This window comes from Nyctereutes procyonoides, unplaced genomic scaffold (genome assembly GCF_905146905.1).
Source record: "Nyctereutes procyonoides isolate TBG_1078 unplaced genomic scaffold, NYPRO_anot_genome, whole genome shotgun sequence".
Lineage (NCBI taxonomy): Eukaryota > Metazoa > Chordata > Mammalia > Carnivora > Canidae > Nyctereutes > Nyctereutes procyonoides.
Genome location: NW_026575125.1, coordinates 45,972,345 through 45,986,203, shown reverse-complemented (window position 1 = coordinate 45,986,203; position 13,859 = coordinate 45,972,345). Strand labels below are relative to the sequence as shown.

General features: G+C 44.3%; 1 protein-coding gene across 1 annotated transcript in view; it reads right to left on the bottom strand.

The window, feature by feature from the left end:
* GNL3L (G protein nucleolar 3 like) overlaps window positions 1–12,156 on the bottom strand; it is a 33,629-nt gene extending 21,473 nt beyond the window's left edge. The window contains exons 1-5 of the mRNA XM_055338625.1: window positions 12,034–12,156; window positions 9,749–9,814; window positions 2,707–2,747; window positions 1,237–1,344; window positions 326–442 (exon numbers count right to left, since the gene is read on the bottom strand). Coding sequence (XP_055194600.1) covers window positions 326–442; window positions 1,237–1,344; window positions 2,707–2,747; window positions 9,749–9,767 — 285 coding nt within the window. The 5' untranslated portion in view covers window positions 9,768–9,814; window positions 12,034–12,156. The remainder of the gene's footprint in view (window positions 1–325; window positions 443–1,236; window positions 1,345–2,706; window positions 2,748–9,748; window positions 9,815–12,033) is intronic.
* Between the last annotated feature and the right edge of the window lie 1,703 nt (window positions 12,157–13,859).

Below are 13,859 nucleotides of genomic sequence, written 5' to 3'. Positions count from 1 at the left end.
CTTCCCTTACACTTATTCCCTCTCCCCGCCCCATCTCCTGATCTCTCTTTCCCTACTCCCAACCACATCTTTGGGGTCCAGCTTAGGAGAGGACCTATTCAGGGTTGTCCAGTCACAGATAGGGCTCATAATGGCCCTGTGCTTCCCTCTCATACCTCCCTCCATCCCTCTTTCCCCACTGTTTCCCATCTTCTTTGCATTGATTTCCTATGTCCACTCCAACAGTCTCACATCTTTCCTCTTTCCCTTTTACAGGGCAATGGCAATAGATGCTTCTGAGCAAACCCAAACCCATCTGACCCTGAAGCAAAGGCTATTCTCTTACCTTATGCTCAAATTTCTCCTGGCGTTGCAGGACATCCTGACAGTAGGTCTCAATGGTCCTGCGTCTGTGTTTCTCTTGCTCCCGGGCAGCCTGCTGCTTCTCCCTTATCTCCTCAACCTAACAAGTGAACACACAGCAGGACTATAGCTGACTAGGTCTGTAACCTAAGAAAGGGATGGGAGACAGAGTAACAGGGAATAACAGGGAGTGGATGACAGAGGGAAGAAACAGTGTTGACGTGGCAGGGGTAGGAGGAGCAGGGATACAAGGAGAAAGTAGATATGATAGCAGGAGATAAGCAGTTTGAGAGAAAGGAAACAAGAGATGAAGGAAAGGAAGGTGTGGCAGAGAAAAACAGTATAAAATAAATAAAAAGACAGCCATGTGAAGCTGAGAGAGAATGTGTTCTAGGCAAAGGGAATCAATTAAGATCAAGGGAGAAAGCAGGTAAGGTCCTCTTTAGATGCTCCATCATCTAAAGACCAGGAAAAGGAAGGAACAGCAAAAGAGACTAGGAAAGAGGAACAAGGACATCCACGAGAGTGAGATGACAAGAAAGTCAAAGTGAGAGTGCTTCAAAGAAAGCATGGTTTCAAATCCTGACAATTCGGATGAGATGACAGAAGGAAACTATCCATGAGTTGTGATGTCACAGAATGAACTGGTGAGGCTAACAGGAGTCATTTCAAAGGAGCAGGGGGAACACAGAAGGGCAGCAGTGGACCAGGAGGTGAGGGGGAGATGAGCAAACGGAGACACTAAATCAAATATCACAGTGACCACCTTCTCTTCCCTCTTCTGCAAACAGCCTCAACAACCCCAACAACTCTGGTCTTTGCCCTTCCAGTCACCACTTCTGTGGACCTGGCATCAGGCCAGGCCCTCTCTCTCCCCCAAGGTCAAGGGCTTACCCTCTTCTTCTTTAATTCAGCCTCCCGATTGGCATGATCATTGGAGTGAACAAACTGGGGAGCAGAGACCACTTTGGAAGCTGCTTTCTTTCCATTCTGCTTTGCAGGCTGGTCACCACACAAAAGGAAACAATCAGAGCTAATCAACTCATGGAAATCACCCTTCCTGGAGGGTTACAGCTGCTCAAAAGTGTAGTTGTAGGGAAAAGAGAGGAGTAAGCAAAAAGAAGGGCTCTGTCCCCAGAGGTCTGCCCATCTGGCTAGAGAAAGACCCTCCCTCTCCTAGGCAGGCACTGATCGAAGCACCCCGGGAAAGGTGGGGACAAATGGAAAAGTTTCCCAAGTAAAGGCCAAAGGGAAATGCTAAAGTAGCTAAGTGTGGCTCTTGGACCATGAACACCATCACCTGGGAACTGGTTAGAAATATAAATTATGGGACACCACAACAGACCTATTGAATCAGAAACTCGAGGGTGGGCATCCCGGGTGGCTTAGCGGTTTAGTACCGCCTTCGGCCCAGGGTGTGATCCTGGAGACCCGGGATCGAGTCCCAGGTCAGGTTCCCTGCATGGAGCCTGCTTCCCCCTCTGCCTGTGTCTGTCTCTCTCTCTCTCTCTCTGTGTCTCTCATGAATAAATAAATAAAATCTTTTTTTTTTTAAAGGAGAAACTTGAGGGTGAGGCCCAGCAGTCTGGTTTTTTTGTTTGTTTGTTTTGTTTTTAAAGATTTTGCTTATTTATTTATTCATGAGAGACACAGAGAGAGAGAGAGAGAGAGAGAGAGAGGCAGAGACACAGGCAGAGAGAGAAGCAGGCTCCATGCAGGGAGCCCAATGTGGGACTCGATCCCAGGACTCCAGGATCACGCCCTGGGCTGAAGGTGGTGGCTAAACCACTGAGCCACCCAGGCTGCCCAGCAGTCTGGGTTTTAACCAGCCCTCCAGGTAATTCTGGGTAATTACCTGGAGGGCTGGTTAAAGTTTGAGAAATTTAACCACATTAAAATTTGAGAACCACTACTCTGGCCCATCTTATCTCCCTCCACCTCACCTAGCAGGACCAGGAGCTGAAGCTAAAGGTGATATCTTGGCCTCCCTCCTCAACAAGAGCAATAGGGACTTGGGAATCAGATAGACTCAAGTTCCAGCCATGCTACCTTGGACCTAGGAAGCTCCTCACTGTGGCTCAGTTTCTTCATCTTAAAAATGGGACGATGGCAATCCTTTCACCAAGGTAACTCAAGCACAAAGCAGCACATGGCTTGTGGTGGAAACTTAATACATGCTACTGATTCTCTACTGCAGCCAACCAGAGAGGGAGGGAAAGCTGTATCCTTTGATTCCAATTCAGTGCTCTGTCTGGAATGACCCAACATCTACTGCAGTTTGTAGGCCTCTTCTAGGGCAGGGAACCCATTCCTGACCTTATCCCCAACAATGAGTTACCTTACCTGAGGGTGGAGCCAACTTACCTTCTTGCAGCCTTTGGAACCTTTACCTGGTTTTTTATTTTCTAAAAAAAAAAAAAAAAGCCATTATCTACCTACCCAATATCTGTCGATACCTTGATCAAAGCCAGGCCACACTGGGAACCTAAGGTGGACTCAGATACCATGTCTGTCCAGGCCTAGAAAAAACACATGGAGGAGGTAGCCCGGATGGCTCAGCAGTTTAGCACTGACTTCAGCCCAGGGCGTGATCCTGGAGACTCAGGATCAAGTCCCACGTCTGGCTCCCTGCATGGAGCCTGCTTCTCCCTCTGCCTGTGTCTCTGCCTCTCTTTCTCTCTGTGTGTCTCTCATGAATAAATAAATGAAATTTTAAAAAAGAAAAAAGGCATGGAGATGACAGCACCAGGGTCAGAGGAAGTACTGGATAAAATGTTTGAGGCATTATTTCAATGCAGACTGAAACAATGCTTATGGGAATCCTGTGAAGAGTTACCTGAGTGTTAGCTCGTGATTCCTCTCTCTCCCCTAACTTCTGGCTGGGGGCAACTCAATAATTGCCACTCCAAGTTAGAGGCTGACAGCATGGAAAGTTGATCTGAGGAGTCCCAGGAGGCTAAGCTAAGGCAGATGCCCTCAGCACATGGGGAGATAACTGTTCCTTCCTGTTGATCCTGCTAAGGCCATTACCTCCAAGGGGACTTGCCCTAGTTAGCCAAAGTGTGGATTCCCTTGGATATAAGGAAGAGAGAGCTCATCTTCTTCAATCACATATAAACAAAGCCCAAGAACTTAGGACGCCTCACCCCCTTCATGAGAAGTCCCATCTGTCATCCCCTTCACAACTAGCCTCTTGGGGAAGAATGGCTGCCTTAATTCTTGCCACCTGCAAGGAAGCTAAAGTAATTCTTAGAGGGGGAGGTTCTGGAAGATGTCAGGATATATACAAACAAATATCGGAGCAGCTTGAGATTACCAGAGAACAGGCTCCCCAATTATATAAGGTGGTTCACACTGAAGCAGTCAATATAGGAAACAGAATTTAAATACTATCACAAACCATGAAAGACTCCTGACTCTGGGAAACAAAGTATCACAGAAGGGGAGGTGAATGGAGGGATGGGATAACTGGGCATTAAGGAGGGCATGTGATGTGATGACATGGGTGACACTGGGTGTTATACTATATGTTGGCAAACTGAATTTAAATTAAAAAAAAATAAATAAATACTATTGCAAATACTTTTTTTAAAGATTTTTTTTTAAAGATTTTATTTATTTATTCATGAGACACAGAGAGAGAGGCAGAGACACAAGCAGAGGGAGAAGCAGGCTCCATGCTGGGAGCCCAATGTGGGACTCGATTCCGGGTCTCCAGGATCCCACCCTGGGCTTAAGGCAGCGCTAAACTACTGAGCCACCTGGGCTGCCCTAAAGATTTTTTATTATTTATTCATGAGACACAGAGAGAGAGAGAGAGACAGAGGCACAGGCAGAGGGAGAAGCAGGCTCCATGCAGGGAGCCCAACGTGGGACTTGATCCCGGGTCTCCAAGATCACATCCTGGGCTGAAGGCGGGGCTAAACCACTGAGCCACCCGGGCTGCCCACTATTGCAAATACTTAAGGAGATTCAAGAAAATACCTCAAAGGAACGGTGTGAGAAAAAAATTCCCAAAACTTGATAATGAATAAAAATTCAATAGATGTAGTGAAAAACAGCATAGACATCATTAACAACCAAACTAATAAGCTGGAAGATCAAGAGAAGAGCTTGATTAAAACAAAAATCTAAAGAAATAGAAATTATGAGTAAAACTAGAAAATGGAGAATGGACCAAGGAGGCCTTAATATCTAAATAACAGGAATTCCTGAAAGAGAAAATGGTGCAAATGGAAAAGCAATTATTTTTTTAAATAATAGATGAAAGTTCCTTAAATTCAAAACAGGCTTGATGTTTCAGATTATAAAGGCTCATGGAGCACCAAGATTAACTAAAAAAGACATACCATAGGCATACCTGATCAAAATTCTGAACTCCAAGGATAAAAAGAAAATCTTATAAACTTCCAAACAGGAATTTCCAACAAAGACAAGAGAAGCAGACAGCCTTCTCAAATCAATCTTAACATTTAAGACAGAATAACTATTGCAAAGTTCTATTTTTGAAAAGATGTATTTACTTATTTGAGAGAGAGAGAGAGAGAGAGAGAGAGAGAGAGAGAGAGAGAACATGCACACAGGAGCAGGAGGGTAAGAGGAAGGAGAGAGAATTTGAAGCACACTCCACACTGAGCTCAGAGCCCGACACAGGGCTCAATCTCACAACCCTGAGATCGTGACTGGAGCTGAAACCAAGAGCCAAAGGCTTAATCAACTGTGCCACCAGGCACCTGGAACCATTACAAAGTTCTGAAACAAGGAACTGTGTACCACACTAAATTCCAATACTTAACCAACAGATCACTCTTACACAAAGGTAAAAGGCATTTTCAGATGTGCAAAGATCAGCACCTGTGTTCCGGTAAAACTATACATGACCCTTGAACAATTTGAGTTTGAACTCCACAGATTCACTTACATACAGATTTTTTTATATAAATGCAGTGCAGTACTGTAAATGTGTTTTCTCTTCCTTATGATTTTAATAATCTTTCCTCTAGCTTCCTTCATTGGAAGAATACGGTACATAACCAATCTAACAAAATATGTGTTAATAGACTGTGTTACTAGTAAGTCTTCCAGTCAATAGTAGGATATTAGTTTTGGGGGGGAATCAGAAGTTATATGTAGATTCTTGACTGCACAGGGGTCAGGGCCCCTAACCTCCATATTGTTCAAGGATCCATTGTACTTGAGGAAGTATACCAACAAAAATAAAAATAAACTCAGAATAAAGATCTCAAGATAAAGGAAACACATAATTATGGGTAGGAAATCTATTAAAACTTACCACTGAATAAAAAACAAAAAAAAAACCCGTACCATTAAATCTTTTTAAATGTTACTAATGTAGCTAAGAACTGTAACACATATTTAGAAAAGATTTTTAAAAACCAGATAGCATCATAAGCAAATAGCTCAGAACCAAAATACCAAATTCTTTCAACAAATCCTGGAATCAAGCAATAAGGGTTGGAAAAGCAAAATCATGAAAGCATGATCTTACTTTGGAAAGATAGGATAAAAATAGTTATTATTTAACTTTGGTAAAGTGACAGAGAAATTCAAGTTTAATTATGTTTGATATAAACATGAATGCAACTAATAACTTTATAATCACTGGTGGAGCATTTTTTTGAACTTGAAAAGTAGATAAATAAGAGACTAAGAAGAAACAAACAAAAAATATAAAATATGATGGCAGAAATTAGACCAAACATATTAGTTACCATAATGAATGTGAATCGATCAAATTTCCCTGTAACAACAACAACAAACAGGAGACCTCACGTCTACTTTTCTTCCAAGTACTCATATTGCAATGAAAAGAAAGTGAGGTTGGGAATGAACCAGGACTGACTGGCCAATTTACTCAACAATTTCTGTCCACCTAACTTCCCTGGAAACTGAGGGCCTATGCTGGATACAGGCACACAATAAAAGAAAATACATCACTTGGTGAAGGAGAAAACACTCCTTGTAGGACTCCTCAGTAACCTCCCCAGATTTAACCATTATCATTACCATCTGGGTCCATGGTATTGCTGAGAGCTCAGGTAGCTGCACCATGAGGCACCTCCCCCCACCAGCCACTGCGGTTCTTCCAGCTAATCTGATCATTACTTAGTTGCAATTTACCAGTCCTGTGTTTTATGAGCACATGTAAAGTTTCTTTTTTTAAAAAAAGATTTTATTTATTTATTCATGAGAATACACAGAGAGGAGAGAGAGAGAGGCAGAGACACAGGCAGAGGGAGAAGCAGGCTCCATGCAGGGAGCCTGACGTGGGACTCGATCTTGGGTCTCCAGGATCACGCCCTGAACTGTAGGCGGCGCTAAACCGCTGAGCCACCAGGGCTGCCGTAACGTTTCTATTTAATAGTCACCATTGTTGGGGATCCTTTGGTGGCCCAGCGGTTTAGCGCCTGCCTTCGGCCCAGGGCGTGATCCTGGAGTCCTGGGATCAACTCCCACATCAGGCTCCCTGAATGGAGCCTGCTTCTCCCTCTGCCTGTGTCTCTGCCTCTCTCTCTGTGTGTGTCTCTAATGAATAAATAAATAAAATCTTTAAAAAAATAGTCACCATTTTTCCCACTCATGTAGATGAATCCAATTGTTCTTTAACAGGTAACAGTCATATGGTTCCAAAATAAAAAGGTGTATTTTGAGAGGTCTTTCACACTTGACCCTAGCCACTGCACTCACTTACTACAATAAGAAGCCACTTATTAGTGCAAATGCAAATATATATAATCTTATTTCCCCCACTCTCCCATTAAAGACAACACAGTATGTCCTCCTGTTGACAACTTGCTTTTTTCACTTAACAAATCCTTAAGATCTTTCCATCTAATAGTTTTTCCATATGTCTTTCTATATAATCTTTTCATATAATAGCTCACCATTTATTTTAAACTGCCAGGGTTCTTTTGTATGTATATACTCTACTTCAGTTAACTAGCTAATTATTGTCTTTTCATCACCCTCAATTTTATTATCATCTGGTATTTGATGTTCTTAAGTAGAGTATAATTAATTTTGTTCACTTTTCTTTGGTTACTTGAAAAAAATGATTATTTGCTTTTGGTATTCACATAACCAAACTCTGATTCTCGTTGACATTTTTTCAATGATTATATAAATAAAGTAAATGTATTACATTTTTTTCACCAAGCCCACATAGGCAGGGCCACCATTCACACAGAGTATGAAGTCACTGGGTTGCACAAGTCTTGTTCAGCCTATATTGTCATTTTCTACGTGGACTACAGCAAGATAAACGCAGGAAACACAGAACCAGACCTGCCCAATGCCCTTGCTTTCCCTCTTATATGGGAGAGTCAATGTATCACATTTGTCTTCTCTCTCTAGACTGTAAGTATAGTGGGAGAAGGAGGAATTGAGTTAGCATTACTGAGATACTCTAGTGACTGGCACACAGTAAATACCAAATAGCTATGTCTGGTCATGCTAGGCCCATGGGACAAAAAGATAAACCAGATGTGGGTGAGAAGTTAACAGTGCAGTAGAGGAGGCAGACCCAATCATAGGGTGTCAATAGCCCCAGTTCCTATGGGTACAGACTGTGAAAATCAAGGGAGAAGTTTAATGGGAGAGAGTCCTACAGGAAGTGATGTGTAAGTTGAAATCTGAAAAACAAGCAATTTATCCAGTTGAAGAATGAGGGAGAAGAGAAGAAAAGTATTTCAAAGGCAGAAAGAACAGCAGTTTGTCCCCAATGTCTGTTATTTACTGCTATTCACCTCAGATCAGGTCACTTAACCTTGCTGAGTCTCAGTTTCCTCAAATGTAAAATGGGAATGGGGGATAAGGGGAACATCACCTTCAAGGAAGTTGGGAAGACAATAATGATACTAGTAGAAGACAGAGTAAATAATATAGCTGACAATGTTACACTAGTTTCAGGTGTATAACATAGTGATTCCACAAGACAAGTCTAAGTCTATGCATTATGCTCTGCTCACAAGTGTAGCCACCATCTGTCACCACACAATGCTACTAGAATACCATTGACTATATTCCCTATATTTTATCTTTTAATCCATTTATCCATTCCATAACTGAAAGCTTATATCTCTCACTCCCCTTCACCTACTTTTCCCATCCCCCCCATGCCATATTAAGCAATTTTTAAAAATAGAACTACACTATGAACCAATGATCATACTACTGGATATTTACCCAAAAAATACAAAAACACTAATTCAAAAGGATGCACATACCTCAATGTTTATAGCAGCATTATCTACAATAACCAAATTACAGAAACAGCCCAAGTGTCCACCAACTGATGAATGATTAAGATGTGGTATATATATATATATATATATATATATACAGAATATTACTCAGCCATAAAAAAGAATGAAATATTGCCATTTGCAATGATATGGATGGAGCTAGAGCATATAATGCTAAGCAAAATAAGTCAAAGAAAGACAAATACCACATGATTTCACTCATATATGGAATTTTAAGAAACAAAAAAAATGAACAAAGTTAAAAAGAGAAAGACAAACCAAGAAACAGACTCTCAACTACTGAGAACAAACTGATGGTTACCAGAGGGGAGGTAGGTGAGGAGGATGAGAGAAATAGGTGATAGGGATTAAGGAGTGCACTTGTCATAATGAGCACTGGGATGTATGAAAGTGCTGAATCACTATATTGTACACTTGAAACTAATATAACATTGCATGTTAACTATACTGGAATTAAAATTCTTGCCGAGGGCAGCCCCGGTGGCGCAGTGGTTTAGCGCCGCCTGCAGCCCAGGGCGTGATCCTGGAGACCCTGGATCAAGTCCCATGTCGGGCTCTCTGCATGGAGCCTGCTTCTTCCTCTGCCTGTGTCTCTGCCTCTCTCTCTATCTCTGTGTCTCTATGAATAAATAAATAAAATATTAAAAAAAAAACAAGTTGCCGGGATGCATGAGTGGCTCAGCGGTTGAGGTCTGCCTTTGGCCCAGGGTATGATCCTGGAGTCCCAGATCAAGTCCCATATTGGGCTCCCCGCGGGAGCCTGCTTCTCCCTCTGCCTATGTCTCTGCCTCTCTCCCTCTCTGTGTCTCTCATGAATAAATAAATAAAATCTTAAAAAAAAGAAGTTGCCATGAAATACTACAAATATAAAGCTTAGCATTGGGGGGCACCTGGATGACTCAGTCGGTTAAGCACCTGCTTTTGGCTCAGGTCATGATCCCAGGGTCCTGTGATCAAGCCCCACATCCGGCTCTCTGCTTAGCGAAGAATCTGCTTCTCCCTCCTTCTCTGCCTGCTGCTCCACCTGCTTGTGCTCTCTTTATCTCATTCACTGTGTAATAAATATATAAAATCTTTTAAAAAAACCTTAGCATTAAGAGAGGGTGGTAAAAGGAACTCACTGTGTCTATGTTTCATCATGATGACTAGCTTGAAAGCAGGTAGGTTCAAATCCACAGGCTTTCTTCCTGTCAGAATGGAAGAACCAATGTGAAAACAGAGGCAGGAACCACAGAAGGGGGGCCACAAGCCCCCTTCTGAGCCCCCTAAAGGCAAAATGAAATGTGAAAGAACTTGATAAGGAAGCCCTAACAACTGGAGGAACTAGGAGAAGAGGCTATAACGGAGTTGGGGCCTGGTGCAGCTATCTACACAGGGAAAGCAGCATCACACTACCCAAAAGGAAGCTAGGTCTAAATCTCTCTTCCTGGGTGCAGTCAGTGCCTCAATGTATCAGATTGAGTCCATGGTCCTCAATCCTCTACCCTGTAGTGTTATATACCCTAGCACTAAACCTCTCTATGCTGAGGGGAGAAGGCATACAAGGATGGCCTGTTTCTACATATTAATAGTACCTCTTTTCCCAAGTAGGGAGTTCTATGTCTGATCTACCCTGGAAGCAGGGGGAAAGACAGATACCAGGGGTCTACCCTAGGGAAAAGGGACCTCAGAGTGCTTTTAATCTGTGTTTGTTAAACTGAGGCTAGGAATGAGTGCAAAATTTTGTGTGGAGGGGATGTATTCCTGCATGTGTGGTTGGGGTCCGTTCCTTGGTGAATGGGAGTAAGGAGATGCCTTCTGTTGCTCTACTCTGGGGTGTAGAGGAACTGGGAAAACCAGCCCATTGGCTGCATGCATCTCTGCTGCATGGAAGAAATGCAGGTCTGTACATCTCTAAGTTGGAGGCGGGAGAGGAATCTTGGGTCTCTTTACCCTGGGGAGGGCTAGGGTGAGGGGAAGATGATATGCCTGTCTCCACTACAAGGTGATATTAGTTGCCACACTAACAAAGGGGGGGATTATGCAGTTTTGCATGAATGGGGTCTGCACCTTGCCTGTAGTGGGTTATTCAGGACCCTTCCATGGAGGTGGGATGGAGAACAATCCGTTTACCTTTTATATGGGTTGAAGTCAGCACTGTGCTAACACTGAAGTGAATAAGACTTCTGGTTCTTTGCATGGTGGTAGGAGTAGGAACAGAGCTATAAATTCAGTGGATCAGCCCTTACACTTTGCAAGGGGGCGATAATCCTGGTTGGAGAGCAAGAGATTTGAGCTCCTCTACCTTGGGAAAGGGGAGGGCCCACATGCACAAAATGTAGGGTGATCAGTGACATCACTGCCAGGAGGGGGAGCTGCACCCCTCTGCTCCCTTGGGGGGGTCTCTTTTGCTACATTTGGTGATTCGAAATCTTTGAGGGAGGAGGATGGGAGGGATGATCTGTTTACTTCAAAAGGAGAACAAATCTGAGCCCCTCTACCAACGGGGGCCTCATTAGGGACAGATCTGACAGCATTCCTGGGGTTAAGGTCTGTTTCTCTTTGCTGCCACGCATTTTTGCGGCAAGGCCTTTACATATTCAGTAAACCAGAGCCTCCTTACGGGGTAGGGTGAGGAGTCAGGTCTGAATTTCCACAATGGGGACTCACTCTTGGCAAGGAGAGGAAAATCTGCATAGTTCTCTATGGGCTAAGGCTGGTGCCAACCACTTGGAAGGGGGTGATCTAATATCTCTGCGGTAGCGGGGGCGGGGCTTCCACAATTAGTTACATGGGGGCGAGGCGGGGAAGTCTCCAGCTCTTCTGTCAATGTATATTAAACGTATTTAAGCTCCTCTGTACTGGCGATCCCGCCAGGGCAGGCAGGAGTGTATGTCTGCAGAGGAGGTAATACATCAGAGCCTCTGTCCAAAGCGAAGAGTTGTGGCGAGGTGGATCTGTGTGCCTTAGCGCCTGTAAAGATCCACGCCGCTCAGCCCGGGGATGGGCGGGGGCGGGGAGGGCTGTTTGTCTCTAGAACCATGGGATCGATGTCGCCACGCGGAGACGCCTGTCTACACCGGAGGAATGCAGAATGGAGCCTCGCTATCCTGAAGGCAAGAGGGCACTCGATGCTTCTCCACACAAGTGGGGTCTGTGACGTTCTACGTGGTGTGACCAGGGGTCTACACCTGCCTAGATGGGATGGGGCCCTGCTCCTTTACCCAGCAAGAGCGCATTTGAGCACATCCACACGTGCAGAGCGATCCCTCATGGGAGCCCTTCTACCCTGGATGATAGCCGATTCTCTATCTCTCCATTCCAGGGTGGAGGAAACTCCTAGTCTTCGCCTCAAATACACGATTTTTTACCGCGCAGCTGGCTGGATGAGCGCTCACAATGAGAAAGGAGGAGAGTTGTCTCTTACCTCCACTTCCGGCGGGATCAGACAGGAGAGAATAGCACCAAGACAGGGTAGGTCTGCAGGCTGCGCTCGCGCCGCTAACGCTCCGACTTCCGGATCCCAGCCTGGCAGCGCTGGTCCGCCCTCCTTGCGTCCCCCGCAGGGGCGGGGCTTCGGATTGACGGCTCGCGCCCGCCATCCCTACTCCGCAAGCGCCCTGGTCCCGCCTCCTCTCTGCGGGGTGAGGGGAAGGGAAGCCGAGAGCCGGTAGGTTGGGAGCGGCGTGTTCTACTGTGGCTATATAACCTACTTGTAAGCCAAGATCTTGTCGCTGGCCTCTACCTGGGGCCAAATATGCGTGTTCCCGAATCTTACAGACCAAGCAATCACCATGACCGCATCAGACAAGGGTGGGGATCAGTCCGTTTGTCTACAAAGGAAGATGGCGACAGGCAGGGTGTGAGAAAATGGCCGCCTGGGTCACACGTCTTGCCGAGTGCTCCCCACCTTTTAGGTGACTTTTAGGGACTTGGTTAGCTGTTCCTAACAAACTTACTGGCTTGTAGGGCCCCTGACTAACCCTGAAGCAGGCACTCCCAGCTCTTTCTGCGGAAGTTCAAATCCATTGTCAGGCCCGGGAGCCCAACAACTGGAAACCTCTCCCACCCGTTAGTCCTCTTCCCCTCCTTCTCCCTCCTTCCCTTTGGCCCCAGAGCGGCGAATGAAAAAAGGGAATGAGTATATATCTCTGAAGTGAGGACAAATAAGGTTTTCTTTTGAAACCATCTTGAGCTCATAACATAGCCGGAGAGTGAGATCTCCCCTTAAAAACAGTAAATGCTAGTCTGAAAATGTCTTCTTTCTGATATTAGATTCCAGCTCCTTCTCTTCCAAAAAACCTAAACTTTGGTGTAGGGCCCAGCCCCACTACTCCTAGTGTATGTTTCTCCACTTAAAGAATAATCCAGGCAGAAAATGATTCCCTCTGCCTACTCTGACCCCTTACATATGCACTACTCGCTGCCCCTACATTGATGAAAGGCATCTAACTTCTCACTGTGGAGATACAAAATTCCTCTGGACTCCAAACCAAGCCCTGACCATCTTCCCCTTGCATTTTCAGACTCTTCCTGTTTTTTAAAGAACTAACTCTTGTCACTTCTATGAATTTTCCAGCTGAGTTAGAAACTCAGAACACCTTTCTGCACTTATCCCTTAATATTGTAATCATTTATGTGGCTGCATCTACACATAAATGGATTTGCAGTCTCACCTCCTGAGACTAGGGGCTGCGTATCTTCAAGACTTCAACAAGACCCAGCACAACACTGGTACAAATCAAGTTTCAGCAAATATACATGAATGAGTAAGCTTACAGGCCTGTACCACAAAATCAATGGGAAATGGACAATTTAGTAGGTAGCTTTGGGAAATTTGGCTCACCATAAGGAGAGAAAACTAGATCCCGACATTTCCACATAAGATGGTGGAGAGTATCTTTGTCACCTACAACTGGGGAAAGACTTTTTCAACAAAGTCCCAAATGTGCAAACTATAAGGAAAAAAATGCAATGAAATCTTGCAAAGAAAGAAATTTGGTGTTACTACTTTGGAAAACAATTAGGAAGATATCCAGAAGAGTTGAAGGTGAGCCCTGGGACCCAGCAATTCTACTGGTAAAGGTATATATAACCTCTAGACTTTAAGTCCTAGAGAAATTCCTATACATATGCACAAAGGGGCATGTGCAAGAATATTCATTGCATACCTGTTTATAATAGAGAAAAAATCTGAATGATCTTAAAGTTCAATAGAATGAATAAATAGTTCAGCTATACAACAGAATACTA